Source organism: Diabrotica undecimpunctata, chromosome 4 (genome assembly GCF_040954645.1).
Source record: "Diabrotica undecimpunctata isolate CICGRU chromosome 4, icDiaUnde3, whole genome shotgun sequence".
NCBI classification, from domain to species: domain Eukaryota; kingdom Metazoa; phylum Arthropoda; class Insecta; order Coleoptera; family Chrysomelidae; genus Diabrotica; species Diabrotica undecimpunctata.
In genome coordinates, this window is record NC_092806.1 from 154,593,179 (window position 1) to 154,619,573 (window position 26,395).

The 26,395-nt window shown below is 31.6% G+C and overlaps 2 protein-coding genes across 3 annotated transcripts; one reads left to right on the forward strand and one right to left on the reverse strand.

The window, feature by feature from the left end:
• Window positions 1–2,984: 2,984 nt before the first annotated feature.
• Window positions 2,985–13,890, reverse strand: LOC140440256 (zinc finger Ran-binding domain-containing protein 2-like). 2 transcript variants are annotated; one of them, XM_072530640.1, is made up of 2 exons: window positions 13,784–13,890; window positions 2,985–13,599 (listed from the first exon to the last, which is right to left on the reverse strand). In XM_072530640.1, the coding sequence occupies exon 2, from the start codon at window positions 13,591–13,593 to the stop codon at window positions 12,964–12,966; it is 630 nt and encodes a 209-aa protein (XP_072386741.1). In that variant the 5' UTR covers window positions 13,594–13,599; window positions 13,784–13,890; the 3' UTR covers window positions 2,985–12,963. The 2 variants fall into 2 exon arrangements, with proteins under 2 accessions (XP_072386741.1, XP_072386739.1); XM_072530638.1 differs by having other exon boundaries at window positions 13,728–13,859.
• Window positions 13,891–15,051: 1,161 nt separating this feature from the next.
• On the forward strand, window positions 15,052–15,939 carry SNRPG (small nuclear ribonucleoprotein G). Its single transcript, XM_072530641.1, has 3 exons — window positions 15,052–15,214; window positions 15,265–15,412; window positions 15,814–15,939. Exons 1-3 carry the CDS (start codon window positions 15,183–15,185, stop codon window positions 15,862–15,864), a joined length of 231 nt encoding a protein of 76 aa, XP_072386742.1. The 5' UTR covers window positions 15,052–15,182; the 3' UTR covers window positions 15,865–15,939.
• Window positions 15,940–26,395: the final 10,456 nt, after the last annotated feature.

A 26,395-nucleotide genomic window follows, 5' to 3' on the forward strand; every position in this document is an offset into this window, starting at 1 on the left:
ATCATTGACCAGAAATTATGAGACAAAAGTATGGTAGAGGACAATAACGAAAAGGAAGGATGAATACGGACTAAAAGTGGATATTTTTCTGTTATTTATGTAGCTGATATGAGGATACTTAAAAACTTTTGGATATTTTATGATTTGTCAATGTTTTGACTATACTTTCACCAAAAATCTTTAGCTTGATAGTAAAAATCATTAACACATTACCAGACTATAATTTTTAATATATATAAACTGGTTAAAAATTTAGGATTAATACAAAACTTTGTGATATTAAATGAACAACAGTTTGTATATATCAGTTCCATACCTATATAATTTCACCATTAGAAAAGAGAGATGTTTAGCGATAGTGCCATTTTGTAGATGTATATAAATATATCAAGTTTCAATTTCATAAGTTGCAGAGAAATTGATGGTTTAAGTTTGCACATAATTCAAAATTTTTTATAATTGGTCAGTAAGAGTATTGACAGCGTTTTAACAAATAAAATATTTACATAATTTTGTGTTTGGTTTTATTTATCTCTTGTTTTTATGCGTATGACCCTCTCCTATACGATTAAGACAGACGCCTCGTCTTATAACATGTTCGGCCATCCAAAAATGGTTAACCCACCTGAATAACCATTCTTTCCAGTTGCTTTTCATATTAGACATACCTTTTTATGTCTATTTTTTCTTTGGTGGTGTTAAAGTGATAATAAAAAAAAATAAATGCTACGCGAATGCTTATATTTATCTTTTCCGCTTAATTTTGCACTTTTTTCTCTTCCTTCTTTTATGTAGACTTTAAAGCATGTTTCATGTTGGCCTAATAAATTGTTTAAAATATCGCACCATCTTTTTCTTGGTATGCCAATACTTCTTCGTCCATTTGGTGACTTATCTCGTGCTATTCGTACTATCCTATCCTCTGCCATTCTACTAATATGTTCGTTCTACTCCTGTTTCCGTTTTGTCACCCATCCATTTATGTGTTCTATATTGCATGCTCTTATGTTTTCGCTTCTCTTCCTATCCAACAGACTTTTCCTGTCCGAGTATTTTCATCTCTGTTGTTTCTAGTAGTCGTCTCGTTTTAGATGTGTCTTGTCTCCGCAGTGTATGTTAATAATTGCTGCTTTACAGATTCTTGTTTTTGTGTCTTGTCTTAGGTATTTGTGCTTCCAGATTGTGTCATTAAGAGATTCCGCCGCTTTACTTACTTTTAAGCTTTGTTGTCGTACTTCTTTAACACCTCCGTAACTAGTTATATCTATTCCCAGATATCTAAACCTTGCTTCCTGCTTTATTATTTTAAAATCAATTTCGATTTTACATCGCAGTGGGTGTTTAGATGTTTTCATACATTTGGTTTTTTCTGCTGATATTATCATAAAGGGTGTTCCATAATAAAATTTAGTTTTCAAATGAGCCTTATGCCGACCCTGTGCAATTGTATGAAGTCGTACCACTGCCGTCGCCTCGTAGAATCGTGCAGATTTGGAGAGAATTTATTGTCAGTAGCCTTATATGCTGGAGGCATACTTTAAAGGCGATGATTCGTTCACCATAGCTCGTCGTCAGTTTTGTGAACACTGGGCGAATGAGAATCCACGACAATTACACCAGAAGCAACTCCATTCTAAAAAAGTGACCGTGTGGTGTGGCAGTCACACGGAATAATTCGGCCATATTTCTTTGAAGATCCAAATGAACGCAATGTAAGTGTAACCAGCGAGCGGTATGTCGACATAGTAAGAAATTTTCTTGCGTCCCAAACTACAGAATTTTCCGGGTTATAATGAAGACGGCACCTGGTTCCAACAAGATGGTGCCACACCACATACAGCCATTCTCTCGATGAACGCGGTTAGAGAATTATTTCCAGGCACCGTCATCGCATTAAGCGGTGATATCCCCTTTCCGCCACGATCGCCTGATCTAACCCCGCTGGACTTTTTTTGTGTGGATACCTAAAGAGTGTGGTAGACACTGACCCTCAACAACCAGAGCACAGTTAAAACATCGTATTCCAGACGCTATTGGGAACATTCCTGTGAATATGTGTCAACGAGTTTTTGCTAGCTTAAGATCCAGATTGGAGCAGTGCCAGGAACAAGACGGTCAACATTTAAAAGACCTTTTATTTAAACATTAAAATCCGCATGTCTTTTGATTTTAAATTTTTAATTAAACTTATTTTAACATGTAGGGTAACGGAGTTTCATTTATTCAAAAACTAAATTCCATTACGGAACACCCTCCATTATATTTCTTGGCTGTTTTATTGAAGATGTGTGTTAATGTTTGGAGCTCGTAACCGTGGCCTTTACGTACTGCTTGTATTATTTCGTCCATTATTATATTAAAAAGAAGTGGGCGGAGTCACCCTGTCTGACTCCGCTCTTTACTAATACTGTGTTAGTTTTCCATTTATCTTTGCCTGTATTCGATTATGGAAGTAGATGTTTTCGATCTTCTTCTGATTTCTAGAGGCATTTAAAGAATTGTTAATCTTAACTTTTCCTATTATTATCAATATATACTTTTTTTTATTTCGTTTTTCTTATAGTTGTTAATAAACACATTTTCTCATTCAATTTCTTTATTGAACCTTTATTTCAGTTGATAGGAATAACAAGCCAGTTTTGTCTTTGCCTTAATTAGTCTTAAAAAAATGTTGATGTGCAATAGTGGCACAACTCAAAGTAAGGGTTGAACTTAAAAGTTTGTGTTTCAATTCATTAAAGGCTACCTAACTCTCTTAGAAATACACCAAAATTAATTTTTTTTTACAAAAATCCCATCCATGTAGTAAAACAAATAAGACAAAATTATTGGCACACAAACTTTAAACCCCTGTTTTGTGTTGCGCCACTATGGCAGACAGCCGACGTTATGTTCAACAAATTCATCTGTTGATGATGCTAGTATTCATGTAAGTATCGCCAGCCTAGCTATCTTCTAACATTTATTCATAAATAACAACGATATGATTTTCATAAATTTATTTTCATTCATAAGCAGACAGAACATTTCTATCCTTCCAATTGTAGGACTTAGTTTACATTTAAAAAATATTATAGATTATTATTAATATAAACTATTAATAAGAATAAATTTCAGCAGAAAATAAAAAATACAGTGATTATGACCAATCAGATTTATTATTTCTTAAATATGGAATATTTCCGGGAATAGCGCACCTTCCACCATTACTAAAGATAAATGCCACTCTTAAAATAGTTTGAATGAGAAAAACAACAACCAGATTTAAACTCATTATATCTAGGGATCAAAAATGTTAATCTAACCTATACGCGTGGTGAATATGATTAAATCCGGTGCATCTTGATAGAATAAAAATAGATCACTCTAGTGATCGAGTATGTACGGTATACATAACCCTAATATAGTTATCTCTCTTCAGTCCCGACTCCCAGGAGGAAGTGTAGTGGTCATCGTGTATTGTCAGTTTCCCAAGATCTGTCTCTGATCATTTCTTTTACCTAATGCATAGGTCTTTTGCACATTCCGGTAATTTGGTCGATCCATCTTGTTGGGATCTTCCCCGTGATCTTCAGCCTTCTACCTTCCCTTTGATAATAAGTCTTTCTATGTTTTCTATGTCTGCTCTCATAATAAGTCCATTAATTATTGGAGATGGACTTTGCTGACCTTTAGCTCATTTAAAATTGAAAGATTTGTTCTGTGGTCAGTCCATAGAACTCGTAACACTCTTCTCCAACAGAATTCATCACCATTAAGGAAGTGTAATTTTCAATAATCGTCGAAATTTATGACCAACAAATCCTTTTAAAGAGTGGCATGTCCAAAAATTGACAGTAAGGCACAATAGATTATAATTCTCAGTGGCTTCGACCTCCATTGGTTATTTTCATTACCATATTCCGTTTTCTGAGGGTTTTTTAACTGCAATCCCGAGTCTGCATTTTCTTTTAGACGATTTATCCTAATAAAATTTCGTTTGTCACACTATTTTCCATGTGTTGCAAAGAGGGCTTACTAATTATGAGTATTACAGGTGTTTCTTCGAGTTATATAAACCAAAACATGTAACATGAATAAAATAATTGAGATGAGTATCTAGGCCACTGAACACTGGGAAGAAATCATGTAGAGTACAACAAAATATATTGGATGAATCAATGGAAGAACAAGCTATCACTATATACTTTTAATATTATTGAAAAAAAAAAACATCCTCTTAGGTTTGAAACTGTGGAGATACTCAAGACGAAAATTATTTTCACAATGAACTACATCACAACTTAATTAATTGTATTTCGTTTGGAATGATGATCTATTAAAGGTGGTCTTATGATCTATCAACGAAACGAAACAGGGTTTAGGTTTAGCGATATAATAATAAATAAACTTGTTTTAACGTTACACTGGGAACTGTCCAGTTTAAAGAATTATTTTAAACAATAATTGAATAATACTTCATATACAGTAAATTCAATCAACTTACACCTCTAAACTATTAACACGTTGCCTGTCGTCTCGGTCTATGTGACCGAGAAAAAAATTGCTCTGCACGCCAGCGAGGTTTATTTGACCGAGAATTTTAATGTAACTGTGATCCCGTCTCGGTGACTATGGCGTGAACGGAAAGTATTACAAAATCCTCTACGGCAGGCAACGTGTTAACGGAATTCGCAGAAAACCTTTCGTTGTAGTTAAAGCAACATTAAACTGCACTAGTGTTCTCCATAATAACACTTTCCTAAATTTTAGGTATAAAATAAATATGTGTCATTAACCCGTTGTTCATAGTTTTACATATTTTTTTAATAAATAGTATTCTTGCATATTGTTATTTAACGTAAATTTCTTTCACTTACTTGTTTAATGATTTTTTTCTTAAACAAATACTACCGTGCTAAGGATAATTTATATTTAAAGTAGATAATACAAAGTACTAAAATATCACTTTTAATTTTTGTTAAAAAATATTTCGGAGTAAACTAGAACATTTTGTCAATTTAAATAGTGGTGATTAGATTGACCATATGTCTGTTAGAGTGTACCGTTTTTGAGACGTCTGTGATTACGAGTTAAAGTTAGGGTTTTGGTAAATATATTTAACTTTTTATTTTCAAATGAAAATACTTCTTCTTCTTCTTCGGCCTTTCCCATTATGAGTTCGCCGTTTTCGTCCTCCACGGCACTCTATTCTCCCAGTCACCTCTTCTGAGGTCTCTATCTATCATAGCATTTCCGACGTATGTTTTCCATCTTGTAGCAGGTCTTCCTCTCCGTCTTCTTCCCGGCGGGTCCCAGTTTAATATTCTTTTCGGCCACCTATGCTCTGGCATTCTTTGTACATGCCCGTACCACCGCAGGGCTCTGTTTTCCAACTTTTTTGCAATTGAGCATTTTACTTCCATTCTGTTCCATATTTCCTCCGTTCTTATTCTATCCGCTCTTGTGATTTGTAGACATCTTCTCATAAAGTCCAGTTCAACTGTTCTTATTTTATTTCGTATTGTTGTTGTCATTGGCCATACTTTCCATATTCCATATAGGGTAATATTCATCACTATGCTTTGAAAGATCCTCTTTTTGTTTTCTTTGGTTAGAGTGTTGTTCCATATCACTCCATGAAGTGCACTTGTGGCTTGTTTTCCCCGTGCTATTTTCATTTCTATATCTTTCATACAAGTACCATCTCGGCTAATCATTGACCCTAAATACTTAAAAGCCTTACAACTCTTAATAGTCTCTTCTTCTAAACTTAAGTTCAAATCTGCAACCTCGGGTCCAATACATAAGTATTCGGTCTTGCACATATTTATCTCGAGTCCCCAAAGTTCATATTCTTCCTTTAATTTCCTCATATCCTATATTCATATCATATATTCCATATCCTCCCTGTCTTGTGCAAAAATGACTTGATCATCTGCGAAAAGTAGTGAATGTAATATATTCTCTTGTACTGGTATGCCCATTGTTCCGCATTTTCTATACCATCTTTTCAAAGCCTGATCTATATATATATATATATATATATATATATATATATATATATATATATATATATATATATATATATATATATATATATGTTAAAAAGTGTAGGTGAGAGACCACATCCCTGTTTGAGGCCTTTTGTTGCGGTGATTGTTTTTGTTATTTCATTACCTAACTTTATTTGCACTTGTCGTTTCTTTATACAGTTTTTGTGTTATATTCACCCATTTCTCTCTAACGCGCATTTTCATGAAAATACTTGTACTAATAAAATAATTGTGGAAACATTTTAATGTGTTTATGTACGGTTTCCAACCATTTTTAAACTTTTCATCAAACATAATTAAATTACAATCGGCATTCCTAATGATCATTAGGCTAATTTGCTTAATGTGTTTAGGATCTTTGTAAGCTGTTATATTATATTTTACCTCTCAAGCACAACAGTTAGAAAGTTTCTGTCATATTGATCTAAACTCAGTATATTGTAATTCAAACGTGTAGTTTCAAGTGACCATCATGCCTAGACATAAGTTGGTTATTGTGGAATTAATTGCAAATGTGCATAAATACTTTACCATGGAAAAAGACAATGGTGGAACTTTAAAGTCATTATTATGTATAAATCAACGCGTTTGTGACGCACTCGGGTTAAGTGAAAGCGAGCTAAAAACTATAATGAAGACTGTCAGAGATTCTCAAGATCTTACTGTGACTGAGTATCACGAAGACAAGAAAACAACTCGTAAACATTCTAGGAGCATCGACTTACTTGATGGAGAAAAATTTGAAATTCGCAATATTTTGTATCGAATGGGTGAAAACAATCAACATGTCAGTTTAGATACTTTACTGGCCAAAATAAGAGAAAGACAAGTTTCTGGAATTAAGAGGACTACCCTTTGGAAAGTGTTGAGATTTAGGATTGAAATTCGAAAAGAAAATAATAGGTTACTTTTATGCGAAAGGAGTAGTGTGCAAAAGAATTAAAAAGACGACAGCATAAAATCAATCAAACCCACAGATAGCGAAGGCAAAAGACACATCATTATTCATGCAGGCGGGAAAGAAGGCTTTATATAAAACGCAGATTTGATTTTTTCTTCAAAATCAAAATCTGCTTATTACCGTGAAAACATGAATGCAGATATGTTTGTTAAATGGCTTGAGGAGAAACTGTTACCTAGTCTGAGTGAAACATCAGCTACAGTTTTAGATAATGCACCTTACCATTCGGAGATTTTGGAGAAACAATCAAAACAGTCGTGGAATGTACCAAGCGTAAAAAATTGGTTAGTTAAAAATAATATCAATTTTCCGGAATACGCCTTCAAATCTAGAGTTACTGGAAATTTCGAAACGTAATGAAAAACCAACACTTTATATAGTTGACCAAGTTCAAGTTATGGACATCCAGTACTACGGTTACCGCCGTATCACTGCCAGTTTAATCCCATCGAACACATCTGGGGTATATGTAAAACGTATTATGATAATCACGTTGGATGCTGTGGATACAATGACGGTGCAGTTAGGGAAATGTGGCAAGAAACTCTTAAAACTGCAACTCCGGAAATATGGACCAAAACTTTGAAAAATTAATAGAAGAGTGGTGGATCCGGGAAAATAAAATTCTTGAAATTAATCCAGTGATTATAGATTTACATAATGATAGCGGTAGTGAATTTAGTGACGATGATGATGATTTATAAATTTAAATAATCCATAAGTACACTATTATAATGTTATTTACAAAATAATTGTACAGCAGGTTAACCATTATATTTATACATTCATTATTAGCCAAATAAACAATATTTAAAATTCCATTTGAATTATTGCTCCTCATTTTATACAAATACAGGCAAAAATATTCTAAACAAAGTAAGTAATTAAAAAGATTATGGAGAACACCAGTGCAGTTTACCGTAACTTTTACTACAACGAAATGTTTTCTGCGAATTCCATTAATCGTTTAGAGATGTAAGTTGGTTGAATGTACTGTAAATTTCTTTTTCTACATTATCCAAATAACATTCGTTATCTTAACCTACAATACATAATTTACAAAAATTGTTTATTTAACATAAATATTTAAGAAATAAAAAGTCACACAATTAATATAAACTTTGATTTTTTGCCGAAAGTTATTCTTCAAATACACTAAAGTGTAGTGGCCCTTGAATTTCGTGAATTGTATAAACGTTAACAAATAACACCTAGAAATAAATTTAGACACCTGCACTAAATGATATTTGCATCACAGTAAGGACTCTATACATTTAATTCATAATGTGACTAATCACACATTATTTGTTTTTACAGGATTATCCAAAAATATGGAATTGCAAAACAACTGAATGATATATTACAAAATATATTACATTTATATTGGACAAACAGGTAATATGTAAAAAATTAGATTATATACACACATAACTTCAAATATTCATTTACAGCACTTTTGTATATTCTATTTAGCGTATTTTCTGTGCAGCTGTTAATTACTGTACTAAATTTTATATATAATTTATTTTTTGTCTAATATGTCCAATTATTTCGGCTATGTTCCGAATTCGGCATCTGTTTCAAACACATCTATATTTACGTGAGGATGGGGCCATTAAAAAAGCGAAACAGAATCTATAAACTACTTACTAAAACTTTACAGCTATTATACCAATAGTCTCAAAACAAAATTGTCTCACCATAAATTGAATACAAATGCCCAAATTAATTAAAAAACAACTTCCATATTTTTGATATACCTGTAAACTATTATTTTTTTGATTCACTGATATTTTTTCTTCTATAGAAAGCAAATATATACAAATATAAAGAAGTATAATCATTACAATTACCATTATAGAACATACAAAATAAAACTGCTGCATCTAATATTAAATTAAGAAATCCTCTATTACTCTTGAAAAGTTGATCGATGATATATGAAGCCCAAATGAAATTATCAAAGGAGGCAATCTACAGTTCCAAAGAGATTTTAATTTATTATTGTTTTTCCATAAAGATGTATTTCTTATAGAATAGAAATATGCTGTATTGTCAGAACTAAAATGATTTCCTTTGAAACAAATCTTAATGCCTAGAAGGCTGAGGTTAGTTTCTTACTCAACAAATTGATATTAAGGGACCATTTAAGGTTGTTGTCTATAAAAATAACAAGAAATTTTACAAAATCAACGACACTGATTTTGCTGTAATTAAGAAATAAATATTGAAGAGCTCCTTTATATGGCTACTGTCTTATCCACGTGAAAAGAGAGTAAATTAGAGTCGACCAAGTTTTTATTTTAAGTAGATCAGAAGTTATAGCTGCATCTTTGCAATATTAGAGATTCTTCAGGTAATACTGGTAACATCAGCAAAAAGAAAAATATTTTTATTGATTTTTAAGTTAGTGATGTCATTTATAAAGATAAGGATAAAGAAAGGACCCAATACTGAACCTTGTGGTACTCCACATACAATGCTTTTGTGAGTATAATCAGTATCATTTGCTCTAACTAGTTGTTTCCTATTTCCCAGGTAAGATTGGAACCAATTCAATGAAATCCTCGAATTCCATAGAAATTTAATTTTTTTATCAAAATGTTGTGATTTACACAATCAAAAGCTTTGGCATAGTCACAAAAAACAATGGCAGTATAAAGATTTTTGTTTAGTGCTTGGTAAACCTCATGAAGTACAGAAAACATTGCATCACTGGTACATTTATTAGATAAAAAGCCGGACTGATTTTGTGATAAAATGCTGTTTTCAACGAGAAAGGACATAAGTCAGACTTTTATAAGTCTCTCAATAATTTTTTATAGTACCGGTAGTAAGGCAATAGGTCTATAGTTGCAAGCATTCGATTTTCTCTCACCCTGATGAAGAGGAATAATAATGGCTGTCTTTAGGCACTCTGGAAATATACCTTTTTCAAAGGAATCATTATGTAGTGAGACCAGGGCTTCCAACATATTTTTTGGGAGATTTGACAAAATTTTTATGGATAGTTCATCAGTACTACATGAAGATTTGCTTTTGATACTATTATTGATTCTTTCTTTCCTAAATAAAATAAATGACTGCATACAGATTTGCCATGATAACCAAATCCTTTGTATTAAACCAATCTACATAAACCGTAGAGCAGAAAGTTTCATTCATTATTGTATTTGTAATTCATTAAAACTTTGATTTGATTTGGACACCCTTTAAAAAATATACACATGTTACTAAGGGTTTGTTTCAAGTTTTAAAATTTATAGTTTTTTATTAAATAAAAATATGGATAAGACCTTGACTTGCAAAGTCTGTAATACTGTTTTATATATACATTGTAACAATGAAAGCTAAAAATCTTTTCATTTGCAGTTTCTCTTTCTCTTAAATCAATAGTTTGTCTTTACTTGTTTTATTATCAAGTTTTTGCCTCTATTACCAAAGAGATAAGAAAAAATATAAAATAGAGAAGAAATATGGTTTCTTATTTTCAAAATGCAACAGTTTCTATCTTGTATTAATAATTACAACTACACTCAGTGCAATTTAAAAGCATGATTGACGAAAATATTTAGGGCACTGTATATTCTATTTTACTACTTTTACCTAATCCAATGAAATGTAGTCGAAAAACATCATTAAAAATTCTAAAAAAACAGCACACAACAAAATTTAAAATGGATATAAAAACAATTAATGAAATATCTTAGGTTTACAAAGTCATATTAGCTGGTTGTAGGCATAGTTTTAAAAACATTCAGTTTAGATAAAAATGACAATAGGAAAATAAGATTTTTTTTATTTTAGAAATTGTAATGAGGCCATATATTTGTACATTAGTGGTAAATGATCGTTGGAGGACATCTAAATGGCTGTAATTTTAGGGAAAACAAGGTTTAAATGTTTATAACATACATCAGAGGAATAAAGAGAAATCGAAACATGCAATTGATTGAGACTCATTTTTTGAAGATTCCTGAAAACTCTCACCATAGATATCTAGAGAGAACTCTATTTGAAGAAATACTCTACATATCAATACATACAATAAACAACTTTCTTTTAGTGGCTTTCTTTTCATGATTGTAACTTAATAGCTTGAAAATATTGTAATTACCACTATTTTTTGTAATTTTTATAGTTTTCAGTCTAAAAAAATAATTTAATGTATCCATAATAATTATGTAAATTGGCTGAAAGACTTGTCATATACATATATACCTTTTGGTATAGAACCTCAAAAAACTGAGAGTAAGAGCACTGAGATGCTACGTGTTTTCCATACTGCAATATGGACTTGAAAGCTGGACATTAAAGCAAGAACACATAAATAAGTTGGTCCTTTGAAATGTGGTGTTACAGGAGGATGCTTAGAATAGCATGGATACAGAAGAAAACTAACAAGGAAGTATTGCGAGAAATGGACAAAGAATGCGAAATAATAAACACAATAAAAATAAGAAAGTTACAATATCTGGGACACGTAATAAGGGGACAGTGATATGAAGTGCTAAAGCTGATAATATCATGAAAGATAAGAGGAGGTACGAGTATAGGAAGGAGAGTGTCATGGTTGAAGAATTTAAGGGACTGGTTTAAATGCAGTTCTATAGAACTCTTCAGAGCAGCAGTAGATAGAGTAAAGATAGTGATGATGATATACAACCTACGATCGGGAGACAGCACTTAAAGAAAAAGAAGATAGAACCTCAAATTTTATTTTCACTAAAAGTACAAAAACAGACATGATCATTTACCTCTAAGGTACACATATATAATTCCGTCCTAACTGATCTAAATATATTATGTAGTGAACAAAAATTCCTTCATATGTAAACTATGTAGCCTATAGGTTGATTCCAAGAACATCCAGTTATATCTAAAACCTTCAAAATCCTGATATTAGATGTAATCTTGGCGCATAACAGCAAAATAGAATTACACAGCCCAACAAAATGAAACAACATTTTTGGTGTTGGAGAATATGGAATTTTGATTTATTGGATGTGTTGTTCAAAAATGTTTTATCAACAGGAAAGTGCCATTCAATACAGTGTTACACTTCTCTACCCCATTGTGTCAATCAACAAAAACTGAATGACCTCGTAGAGACCTGAAGCTATCCCAGAAGGTTTCTGAATTACAAAAAAGAGCATAGGAGGAATTTTATAAACAAATGAGTTTATCGAAATACATACCATAAGAATGGTCCCTTTTTATTTACAGTTTGAAATGTGCCCTTTTACACTATAAAAATAAATTTGGCTCAATGCCCACTGCTCCTTCTTCTAGTATGAAATAGGAATATCCAACAATATCACTAGTGTTGAAAAAAATTAATTATGAAGAGTGGATAATTTGTATTGATTTAAAAATGGTAAACTGTCTACTTGCATAGCAAAGTGGATATGAAAAATATCCTTGTTTTTTATGTCTTTGGAACAGCATAGCAAAAAATCAACACTGGGTTAAAAAAGATTGGCCTTTGAGGAAAACAAAAGATCACTTCAAATTTTTCTCTGCTGCTGGTAGGAGCTTTCAACCAAACATCACATGTATTGAGGTTCCAATCCACAACTCCATGATCAATTGTGAATAGTGAATACCTTATTGGTGTTTTAGCAGCTCAAATTACTATATCTTACATATTACAAAGTTGAAGAAGCTCCTCCAATTACCAGAATAATTCCTAGGATTTAATAAACAAACGAACCTACATATAGAAACAAATAATTCCAACAGAGATTAAATAAAAACTGGTATTAAAGACCTGATTTAATGCATGTTTTACCCCCACTTTACTTTACAATTTAATGACAAAAATTATACAAAAAAAATCTTATTTTCCTATTTAACCTGTCAACACATATAAAACAACTTATTGATATTTTAACAGTTACACATTTTAAAAACAGATTATGCATTTTATATTCCTGCATACCTAAACATAATTTCTGTAAAAATAGTTTATTTTTTAATAACAGGGGAATTTGATCGCGATGTAGATTTTGATTTATCATTATTTTTATCTGTACCTGCATCTCCCCAGTCAGATAAATCATATTTTGATAGATCTTCGTCATCATCTTCCTCTTCCTCCTCTTCTTCTTCATACGTTTTCTCCTTTCTAATCTCTTTCTTACCTCTATCTTCAGATTCTGAATTATGGCGACGCTTTTTCCTTCTACCAAACTCGTCATAGTCATCATCAGAGTCCTCTCGTTCTTTATATTCTACAATACCCCTATCATTATAACCTCCGCCGAAACCTGTCCTTTCTTCAACTTCTCCAAACTTAGGAGCGTTGCAAACGTTACAAGACTGCCGCCTCGCCCAGTTTACATTACCGCATTTATTACACTGCCAATCATCAGCACTGAAGAGACCCCTGCTTTTTTCAGCAGCAGCTTTACCAATTTCAGTACCTAATTTACGTTTATTACTTGCAGCTATGCTATGAGACTTACTTTTTCCGCATCTATTACAAGTGCTCCTGCGGGCAAAATTAAAATTTGAACAATCTTCACATAACCAGTCTCCATCACTTGCATTCTTTAGGCTTGGAGGTGGAGGTACTTCCAGCTCGGTGTCAGACATTGCGATCTAAAACAAATAATAATGCTAGATATCATGATTAATTAATTTAGTTGCCTACACAAATTGTATTTAATGTTTAGAGCTAATAGAAAATTCGATAATATGTATTCAGATTTTATAAGTTTACAAACTACTTTATATATCATTATTCCAATCAAGATCACTAAATCTTCCTTGAAGATCCTTATACCTTTACAAACAATAAAAGATCTAATTTATCTTAAAAATACGAAAATTTGAGCTGCTTAAACTTTGCTACGACGATGTTGGTATATTATTGTGACAATTATGACATATGACATTTAATACTAAATTTTGACTAATAAGAATGTAGCCTTTGTTGTATTCCCTGGCCAGCTACTTCCTAATGCTTGTATTTGTCAAAAATTCTTAAACAAAACATCAAAATATTGTTTGTGTTAAAATTAATTTATTCCAAAATTATGTTCGTATTATGTATTTTGTTAAAAGTGATAATTTTGCCTGGCTATATAACTTAATAAATATAAACCATCTTTCTTCTTTCTGTTTAACCTCTTCATTCACAGCACACTCATAAGTAGCAGTGCCGGTCCTATGTTAACAAGTAAAACGACGATTGACTTGTGCCAGGGTGCGTAACTATATAAATATATACATGGCGGTACATTCAAAAGGCACGTAAAATTAACTAGAATTATAAACTCATTTTAAAGTAAGGGAAAATCAATATAATCCTAAAATAACAACAAAACTGACAAAACCCTTATTTTCAATTACATTAAAATGCCAAAGTGGTTAAAAAATTAAAGGATAAAATATAGAATAAAATCTTTATTTATAATAATGTTATGTTACATGTGTTACAAGAAATATTAATAATACAAGCCAAGTGTAATATAATTTATTGTTCTTAATTTTGTAGGAACTTACCAGTATTTAAATAATTGCTTTCGCATTCTAATGTCAAGTTTTATGTGAATACATGCCTGCTCTCGGTGTTCTTACCTGGTTCGCTGGTCGTGGTAAAAACAAACTTGGAACGGCTCCTCTCTTAATGCCCCTCTGTCCAACTTTGATTATATCTCTTTATCTACTGATCTCTTTAAAATGACAAGGGCATAGGGCATACATGAAAATTGTTGTAGTTTCTGTTGAAAATTGAACACGGATAATCTAGAACAACTTTTTTGGTCAGTTCTTCATATTTCCATCTAATGTGTTTGATTTCATAATTAAAAATCGTCTAAAATTGTACATTTTACACTATTTATGAAAAATTAAACATATAATAACAATAATGGCGTCTTGTTCTTATTAAGGGAAGGAACCTCTCTTTCCTTGTCTAAGGAAGGAACGAAGGATTATTGACATTAACATAAAGTGAAAACGAACAACGTACAGAACGAGACTAGCAGTGCCACCAAACGGAAGGGTGCCAAATAAAAACGTGCTTTTTTTGGCTATCTTTGTCACCAATCTAGGTTTATTTTACTGTGCTCCTCATTCATTGAAGCTTGGATTTTATTTAAAGAAAGTAAACGTTATTTTTCGTTTTATTCCACCCTCCACAGTATATTTATTCTTTGTTAAACTAGACTACTCCAAAAATGTCAAAAGCTCACCCTCCAGAATTAAAAAAGTAAGAATAAATATTTAAATAAATAGTAAATATTAACATATTTTTTGTAGATATATGGATAAAAAAATGTCACTTAAGTTGAATGGTGGCCGGCAAGTTACAGGAATTTTGCGAGGATTTGACCCTTTCATGAATTTAGTAATCGATGAATCGATTGAAGAGTGCAAAGATGGATCTAAGAATAATATTGGAATGGTGGTAAATATATTTTCACTTGATAAACATAATATTTTTGTGTGTGGGTTTTTTGGTTTATATTCTGTACATTATAACAACTTTTTTACCTTGTTGCTATTTAATGTGTACTCATTTATTTAAACCCCAAGATACCACAAGGTACCTTAGTATCTAATTAGTATTATTGTGTCTCCTTCACATCATTTAACTACACATGTTCTTTGATATAAATATATCATTTTGTGAGTGATTATCTTTATATTATTTTCTGCCCTAATGTATATTTATTTAGGTCTAGTTTGAGTTATTCTCTTATTATTTTGTTATGATTATTATGTGTTAATTCAACCCAAAGTTTGGGTTTTTAAATGTTCATTGAACTAGAAAAAATGTTATTAATTTATATTTTTCTTATGTTTTAGGTAGTTCGAGGTAACAGTATTGTGATGTTAGAGGCACTGGATCGAATATAATAGGATCAATAATTTAATTTAAGTTATACTTATATATTTTTGTTCAATAAAACTTAATGTGATTTCGAGTAAATACATGGATAATTTTTAGTTTTGGAAATATTTGAAATTCAATTTTTATCGCACTTTTTATTGGTTTTCTTTTGTTCTGTCAAATTTAACCTTACACTTAATGACGATACGAGACATAATGCTTAAAGATTTACATAAATAATAGAAGGAAAACATATTTTTGGGAAAGGCCATCTTCATTGTTTTTCATAGTATTTTTATTTAAGATAATATACTTTTTCATTCAAACAAACCAATTGACAAAGCTTTCATTCAAGTCAGAAATATATATCTCAGAAAAAACAGATTTTTGTATGCTTTGACTGCCTCAGCTGGCATCATATTGTCTAGTACATAGTTTGTTGTTGATTATTGGGAACACAAAGAAATCACATGGTGCCAAGATGACTGAATGCAGGATGAATCATCAGATCGATGTTCTTCTTCAAATAGTTACATGTGTTATATGAGGATTGTGAAAGCTGGCATTGCCTTGTTGCAAGAGAATACAATGATTTAGGTTGTTTTTGCAGAGTTCATCAATTACTTCTGCCAACAAATAGTTGTATGCTATTCAGTATTATTGGTTCTACCATTATCTAAAGAAATTGTGACATGTCTCATTGTTTCAAAAAAACTTTTGACCATTTATTTGCCAAAACTTGGAGTGAAGGATACTCTTTGCTTCTTCTTCTTCTTTTTGGAAAAACTTCCACACTGTTTTATCAGTCACGATGTTCCCTATCAAATTTGAGCTGCCTTTGTTGAATCGTTTAGTGTGATGTAGCAAAAAAAAATGGACACACGACTTCTTATGAACTTTTATATGCTTGAATTTTTCATATGTGTAAACAATTTAAATCAATTTACACATTATTGTTAGGCCAACTATAAAATCATCACATGAATAGTGTCCAGATTTCTATTTTTTTCATGAAATTGATTGTTTTGAAAATTTGTTGCTAAAACATGCGATGGATTTTCAATCTGTCAATGATGTTTAAGGGGAGGGGTAGAGTTTATTTTTAATATTTAAAATATAGTTTAAGAGTTATTTTTTGAAAAATTCTTTAATATAAATTTATTTATACCATTGGTACATTATAGTACATTTCAACAGTACTTTCTGAAATTTTGGTACAGCAATATTAAAAATTGAGCGAATGATAGTTAATTTTCCAAGATGCAATTAAAGTCTCTTTGCAGTGTTAATAGTAACTTATAACTGGATCATGTGTTGACAAAAAAATCTAGAAGATTTCGTTAGTTTATGTGTTTCACTCATAAATGTCTATAACTCCATCAATTTTGCTCTGATCACTCTGAAATTTTAACTGGATATTCTTGAAGGGATATATTATCGCATAAAAAAATAGAAAAAATGCTGTAGCCCCTTAACATAACAAGATATGTCAAAATTTAATAAAATCATGTTTATAAAGTCAAGTAACTTCAACTAGGTGGTTCTGTTCAAAACTTTCAGTGTATTCCTTGTAGACGCAATCTCAAAGGATTCTTTAAAATGATTTTCCCCTTTGAAATAAGAATATTTTGGGACAGTGGAGAAAGAACATTATTTATTTATTTATTTCAACGGTAGAACCATTTACAATAGAATATAAAAAATAGTAAAAAGTAAAGATCATGTACAATAAACATCAAAACAATAACAAAGAAATAATTAAACAGTAAAAATTTGTACATTAAAACTATATCAAATGACAATGGTTAAAAAAACATCCGCTCTCAACCTGTGGTTTTTCAGTGTAGCAATGTTAAATTGAGGCAATATTACAGAATAATCAATGAAATAATTTTCAGTATCTTTTACTAATATGTGCTTTAAAAGCTAAATATCTTAGAAACTTTCGCTGAACGCTCTCCAATCCATCAATGTAGACTGCAACTTGGACTTAGTTTCAGCAAGCCCAGGTGAGATTTATCGATACCAATTTATCAAGAAGTTTCGGGATTGCTGATTGAATAGTTATACCTCTATAATTGTTAACACACTCACGATTGCCAGATTTATAGATAGGTTTAAGAAAACTATTTTTCCAATATTGTGGAAATACCGATGATGACAATGATAAATTAAAAAATTGTTATAAAGGTTTACAAAGGGAAAAAATACAGTTCTTAAGTGGTGCAGGTATACCATCAGGCCCTGAAAAATAGTTTTTAAACTCATAATTCCCCCGAAAACATCAGTCAGACTAAATTTCAGAATCTGGAAATCCACACTACAGTCCAATTCAAAATTAGGTAAATTATACTCACTATCAAGATATGTACCTGAAAAATAATTGGCAAATAGATTGACTATTTCATCATTAGTAGAGCTGGGAAGAGTCATTTTACTCTAAGGAGTAGATTAAGCATAATAGACAGAGTATCAGACCCTTGAAACTACCATAGAAGAAAATTTGAGATAGGAGAATATTTGTTATTTATAACCAAAAGTGTTAAATTATTTTTGTATATTATTAAAAAACTAGCAAGAAATCACCTAGTCATTTCATGAGAGTGATGCTGTATATAATGTGGACTTCTCAATAAAACGGAAAATTGTACAAATAATAAAATATTGATAAATGACACCTACATATCATAATGTAAATACAAACTTTGTCATTTATAGTTAATATAATATTATTTCAAAAAGTGGAGTTTACTTAATAGTACAGACCTGCTTATATTACTATATAGGGTGTTAACATGTTGGGAAAATAATTATTGAGTTTAGAAAATATGGTCAATAGTAAATAACAGAGAAAGCTATATTTTCTAAGAGTATCACAGTGTATAAGTGCTTTCACAAATATAGATTACAAGAAGTATAATAAATATACGTAAGAAGTAAAAATAAGTTGTGTTTCATTTGTACCTTTCCCAAGTATCTATCCTACAATTTGTGTTCACTTGTGACAAACAGTGCTTAAGTGCTTTCTGGTTATTTGGTTTCATTTCCCTTTGATTACGTAATTAATTTATGTATTTAATAGGAATACCTATTACATGAAAATGTACTTAAGAAGGGAACTTAAATACCCATCTTGATGTGAAAGCTGTTATAATATTTATAAAAATAACATAGCAGTGGTAAAAGTGGGCACAATGATGTCAGAATTTTTCTGAGTGAATAAAGGATTAAGACAGGGTTGCTGCCTATCCCCAACTCAATTTAAAGTATATATTCAGGAGATACTAGATACCTGGTGCAGGAAGTGTTACAGAATGGGTATAGAGATGGAGCAAGACACTCTGTACACCTATTATTTGCAGGTGATCAAGTAGTTTTAGCAAACGATGATGAAGATAGGTAATTTAGTCCTACAGGAGAATTGTTTACATTTCCAGCAGAACGATGTTTCACCTCATGAATCTCTTCTTGTTCGACGATATATGGATTGATAGAAGGGGAGCAATTGAATGAACTCCGACATCAACGGAGTTAAATTCTTTTTTTTTAGTAATGTCTTGAATATTTTTTCTTATAAAGCAGAACCCGACCATATGGACGAACTTATAACACGATTTCGTTATCGTTAAGCAATTCTTGGCAGTAGTCTTTCGTTTGGAAATACAAACGTCTTGCAAATTAATAAAAAAATCTAAATCGTAGTAATTTCAGATATTAAGTAATACTTATACATATCAACAATCCTCATTAATCAAAACACCTCATGTAGCTCTTTTTTGTGAAATACGTAATCTATTTCTATTCCAGTAATATCATTTTACTAACATCAAAAAATATCACGAAAATGTTTCGATTCCTTTAAAATTACTTGTGGTTTCTAGAAATAAACTTGCCGAACGCATCTTTTGGTAGTTCAGCTACGCCCAGCTGTTCAAACCCATCAAACTTCTTCACTGACGCGTGGCCTTTAGAACCGAAATATTAAACGAGCCATCTTCGAACAGAAATAGTTTTACGCGAGGAAATCATTTGAAGATAAATGCATTCTAAAAGACTATTGTTGTAAATAAAATTCAAAATACATACAAAATATTAATTTCTGGGAATCTACGAAAGTTTTTAGCGGAAGCTTCTTCTTTCGGAAATTCGTTGAATATGTTCATTCTAACTATTTCCGTATTGGCTTAGATACCAATATACAATATTTAAAATGCCAATATTAGGTATTTTAAGTTAAGGTCCTAAAACTCTTCTTAAAGATAATTCACACAAGAATATACAACAGGTGTGAAAGAGACATTACCCCCACACAGTTCGGTTTCAGACAAGGATTTGACACAAGAGAAGCACTTTATAGCTTAACTGTCCTACTTCAGAAATACAGGGATCAGCAAAAATATGTCTTCCTATGCTTTATAGATTACCAGAAAGCGTTAGATTGTGTTAATCATTCAGAATTACTAAGATTGCTCCTGGAACGTTCAATAGATGAGAATGACCTTAAAATCATAAAGAACCTTTATATGAATCAAGTGGCATCTGTGAGAGTAGGACTGGAATCTACATCATATTTCTCAATCGAAAAAGGTATACCACAGGGTTGTGTTCTGTCACTCCTTTTTTTTAATCTTTACTCTGAAACGATTTTCGATAGAACCTTAAGTGACACTGACGATGGAATCAAAATCAACAGACAGACTATTAGTAATCTTCGCTATGCTGATGATACAGTCATAATAGCTGATAGCCAAGAAGCGCTACAACGACTAATGGATAGAATAAATATTGAAGGAGAACGACTGGGCTTGAAGATTAATATAGACAAGACGAAGGTAATGGTGGTTAGCAGAACACGAAATATGCAATTAAATATAAGAGTAAACAATAAGAACATCCAAAAGGTCCCCAAGTTCAGATATCTTGGTAGTTGGATAACTGAAGATCTAGATCCAGACATAGAGATACGTAGCAGGGTTGAGCAAGCCAGAACAGCATTTACTAATACGAGAACCTTGCTAAGCAACAGCAGCCTTAACTTAACGCTTCGATATCGCTTTGTGTGTGTGTGTGTGTGTGTGTGTGTGTGTGTGTGTGTGTGTGTGTGTGTGTGTGTGTGTGTGTGTGTGTGTGTGTGTGTGTGTGTGTGTGTGTGTGTGTGTGTGTGTGTGTGTGTGTGTGTGTGTGTGTGTGTGTGTGTGTGTGTGTGTGTGTGTGTGTGTGTGTGTGTGTGTGTGTGTGTGTGTGTGTGTGTGTTTGGTGAGTTGGCTTGGAAACTAGTCCTTTAGCCACAGAATTGTAATGTAAGATATTAGTTTTTAAATAATGTAACCAACTTTAAATAAAAAGTTACATATTAGTTCGTATACTTCTCTACTATCTAAGGAGAGTAAATGGGTGATGTTTATGGGAGTCTGAATTTTAAGTTCTGATAGTTTTGAATACAGCTGATTCTGATCTGTTTCATACCTATGTTTATCGCACTTAAAAAGAATATGGTTGATGTCACATTGTGATATATATCGCTTTGTAAAATGTTATATTTACTCCATACTGCTATATGGTCTAGAAATCTGGACCATAAAGGCCAAGGAGATGAACCGATTGGAGGCCTTTGAAATGTGGTTATTTAGAAGACTACTTAAAATTCCTTGGACAGATCACACAACAAATGTCGAAGTATTAAATCGAATGGGCAGAGAACGAGAATTGCTGCCAATCATAAAAAGAAGAAAAACTGCTTATTTGGATCATATATTTCGAAATTTCAAGTACCAGTTCTTAAACCTTATTATGAAAGGGAAGATAGAAGGAAAACAGGGCATCGCAAGAAAGAAATACTCATGGCTTAAAAACATAAGGGATTGGACAAACCTCAATGCCCATGCACTCTTTAGAGCCACACAAGACCGAGAGGAGTATGCCAGAATTGTCGCCAACATCCACTAATTGGATAGGGCACCATAAGAAGAAGAAGGGCAGCTGTACTGGAACCCCAATAAGACTCGAACTCCGACCAGAGACTCGAACAAAGAAAAATATGTTATTTTGAAAGATGCTAAATTGATTTCCTTCGAAACAGATCTTATTGCATAGCAGGCTGAGGCTAGTTTCTTACTTAACAAATCGATATGAAGGGACCATTTTTAAGGTTGCTGTCTATAAAAATAACAAGAAATTTTGATAATATACTGTATACTGAAATACTGATCTTGCTGTTATTAAGAAGCAAGGGTTGAAGAGCTCCTTTATAGGATAATGCTACTGTTTTATCCACTTTAAAAGAGAGTAAATTAGAATCGGACCAGGTTTTTATTTTAAGTAGATCAGAAGTTATAGTTGCATGAAGAGTTGCAATATTAGAGTTCCTCCAGATGATACTGGTATCATTAGCAAAAAGAAAATTTTTTCCATTGATTTTTAAGTTATTGATGCCATTTATAAAGATAAGGAAGGGTAAAGGACCCAATACTGAACCTTGTGGTACACAATGCTTTTGTGACTAGAGCCAGTATCATTTGCTCTAACTAGTTGTTTCCTATTCCTCAAGAAAGATTGGAATAAATTCAAAGAAATACCTCGAATTCCGTAGAAATTTAGTTGTTTTTATCAAAATGTGATTTACACAATCAAAAGCTTTGGGATAGTCACAAAAAACAGTGGCAGCGTAAACACGATTGTTTGGTGCTTGATAGACCTCATGTAGTACAGAAAACATAGCATAACTGGTACATTTATTAGATAAAAAGCCGAACTGACTTTGTGATAAAAAGTTGTTTTCAACGAAAAAGGACATGAGTCGGGCTACTACAGGAATATTTGCTTTTGATACTACTGATTGTTTGGATCATTTCAGATTTATCAACTGGTCTTATAAAGAATGAATTCTAGACCTTTTTTGAATTGGGGAGATAGGAAATAGGATATTGTTGTGGCAAAATAGTTGGTGTTATATTTTTACTCACATTAACGAAGTGTTCATTTAGATTTTCACAGTTTGGAAGAGAAAATGTTTGAGCTGTGTCAGTTTTATTTTGAAGATCGTTTATTATGGACGATATATTAAGTTTCTTTTGCAACATTTTTAGAGCTTCCCAGATGATTCTGATAGTACATTTTTTTAGCTGTTTTGATAATTTTTAGACTACAGCTTGTTATAACTGAGACGTACGAGTTTTTTCCATATAATATAATCCTCTTTTTGCTAATAAGTTCGTGGAGTATTAAAACATTTTTATTTAAAGAGTAAAAAAAATATAGCATATGTAAAATAAAGCTGATTAAGAGTAATTTAAAAAGAAATGTTAATAGTCATTAAAGTTTTAGTCTCAGCCAAACAAATATCACCCATGTTTCGTAAAATTTTCCGCTACCCCAGATAAAAAAAAACAATCAACTTAACTTATACTTTTTGGCTTTAAATAGCGGTTTTTTTTTGTAAAATAAAAATTATATATTCATAAAATATAGGCCTTTAACTATTGAATGGCGCCGGTTTTAATTCCTAATTGTTATAAACAAAGCAGCTGTGATTTTTTAAACAAATTAAGCTAATTAGTCGTAGAAAACATTTGTCTTGACTTAATTTTGTACGCAAAAGTTACCTCTACTTTAAAGCAATAAATAAGGGGTTGAAACATGTTTTAATCAAATATTTTTATTTCTACATCAAAATAAAATCGACGAAGAAGGGAATCCATTTAGAATTATAACTCTATCTTTTTTATAAAAACAGTTATGACCCTGCAAAATTTATAAACATTTAAGAATTTTTATAAACAAATAAACGTATCTCGAAAACGAATAGACCAATCGGATCTTCCAATGTCTCATTCGATTTATAATTAAAAGAGTTAACATATAATGATTTTTGCATAAAAAAATAATTTTTGCAAAATTTCAAAAAGTAAAATTGGAGAAAAATTGACAGTTTTGGACCATCAATCATTAGTTTTGCGTAAACTATTGGATCAATTTATTGTAGCATAGTTCAAATTAAAGATTTACGTTGAAATGTTGATTTCATACAATAAAAATTATAATATTAAAAAACACCTTTTTTGCACCTTAAAAGTGCCATAACAAAATTATAACCAACAGTTTGGAGTTGCAAACATTTGGAGGTTACTCCAGGTTAGAGCTTGGACTAATTGTATATATTTATTTTCTTAAATTCATTATTTGATATACAGTCGATCTCTACGTTTAGATCTGCTTTAGAAAAAGGAATGAGGAAGTCTTAGAACTCGTTATTCAAAAACTCATTCATTTAATTTATTTCCGGAGAACTTTTATTAATGACTATGTAATGGCTCCCTCATTAGCACCCACATGACTAAGAGTAGGTATAATAGGTGTTTCTAAAAATACGAAAAGCACTGCCAACGCGGCGCACAAGAAGGCAGTTACCTTTCAATGGCATATTAACTTTTATTACAAACATAAAGAGAATAATATAATACTATGTATATAAAATTATTAGGTGTTTAGTAATTAAAAACGGACAAATCTGTAGAATTACGCGAAGTAATGCATAAATTAGAAGTAATTTTGTAGCTGTACCAAAATGTGTATATTTTAGACAAAATATAAATAATATACAGTGTTTTCAGATAAAACTATCCATCTTAAATAACTTTTAAGCTTCTAATATTTAGGAAAAGCTCAAAAACACGTCAATTATTATTTGAAGGGGAAGACATTATGACATATTTAAGATTGCTAGGAAATGCACCCATGCACCCTCTCACCCCCCGTTATTTTTTTTATTACTTCCCCCCTTTTTTAAATTATATTTGGATTCTCTTTTTTGTACTGATTTCAAAAATGTATAATACATTCGGCTAGACTTGGGCGACAATTTTTAAACGAAACTTTTCCCGCTCGTTAGATAGGTAGAAGAAGACAGAAAATGGGTTGGCTACCTAGGTCACTGAGTTTAACACCTCTAGATTTCTTCTTATGGGGTTTAAAAAAAATGTATGCTACTCAACCAGAATCTCTAAATGATTTACGACAAAGAATAGAGGATGAATGTCGACAAGTGAAGAATTTCAAAATTGATTGTACTATTGTATGGAAGTGAATGGAAGTCATTTTGAAGAATTATTGTAAAAATCTTTGGTAGTGGTGAAATGTCCATTCTAAATGTAGAAGTAATTTAAAAATAATTAAAGGATGATACGGGGGGTGAGACGGTGCCTTTCCCGACAAGCTTAAATATGACATATTGTCTGCCCCTTCAAAAATTAATTGGCGTGTTTCTGCGCTTTTCCTAAAAATTAGAAGTTTAAAAGTTATTTAAGGTGGATAGTTTTATCTCAAAATCATGTACATATATAGAACTTAACCTAACCTAACCTAACCTAACCTAACCTAACTGTATATAGTAACCATGTCTTTTCTTCGTATTTAGATCGGTTCGAGTAGAAAACGTTTTTGATTTTACCCCGCTATTAGTATTATTGAAGTTCTCATTTGTATAAGATGTCATAAGTTAACACTTCATATTTTTAAAGTATTCATCTCTTTTTAAACACTTTAGCAGATAGGGACAATCTTTTCGAAGTTAGTATGTAATTCATTTACAAAGTCTTGAAAATCTTTGCAACCAAAAGCGTAGGTAAACATTCTTTCAGGAATTTAAATCGAAATCGAATTTCTAAATACAGGATGTTTACAAATGATACGCCATTTCCTGAACTTCAAATCACAGTAACTTAATAATTTTAAATTAAGCACTCCATTTTTATTGAAACTGTATTTTACGGGTAATAATTTTACACATTTGAAACACCTTGAACTTTTTGATTTTCCAATAACAAAAAGTGGCAATTTATGCTTCCATCGGAATTAGCACAGCACGTCAATCTGTTCTTTGGAACTTTTTCGCCTACAGCTTTGTTCTCTAGGAAACAAAAGGTGACATCCGGAGGTTTCGTCACATTTGTACACGTACACTAGTTCATAATTTTTAATCAATGAAAGTAACATATTCTTTATCTATTTATTTGTAGCAGATACATCGGCATCATTTGCTTTTTCAATAATTTTTTTGAAGGAAACTTGTGAATGATTTTTCCATCTACAAAACCATCCAATTTGTCGCCTTTAAGTTCACATTATCCAAATTTTCAGCTTTTTCTTTTAAAACTGGACCGCTGATAGAAACATTTCGGACTCTCTTCTGAGTAAACCACTCGGCTAATGCATGTTCGACATCTGAATCTTTCCGACTACGTTTTCGTTTTGGGGTCGATTTTGAATTAGCTCGCCAATCGTTGACGAAACTGACTTGGTTTTTGCTCACTTGAACTTGTGAAACTTGAAATTGTGAATCCAAATTTTTTAGCAATTTTGATTTGACTGTACTTGGATTGTTTCGCCTATTCAATTACATCAACTTTTTCTTTTAAAGTAAGATCCCTTCTCTTCAAAGTTAATGCAAATACCCTGGCCAAACTAGTACTATTGTGTCAAAGCTGTATGTAGGTACTCTATTTTTGAATAGAAACAATGTTTCAAAAAGTGTGATTTAATTTTAAGCTTAAATCATAACAA

Bases quoted from the DNA above. Each gene is read 5' to 3' on its own strand.
- SNRPG (XM_072530641.1), top strand. From the start codon at position 15,183: ATGTCAAAAGCTCACCCTCCAGAATTAAAAAA. The intron at 15,215-15,264 runs GTAAGAATAAAT...TATTTTTTGTAG, and splicing joins CACCCTCCAGAATTAAAAAA to ATATATGGATAAAAAAATGT. The intron at 15,413-15,813 runs GTAAATATATTT...CTTATGTTTTAG, and splicing joins AGAATAATATTGGAATGGTG to GTAGTTCGAGGTAACAGTAT.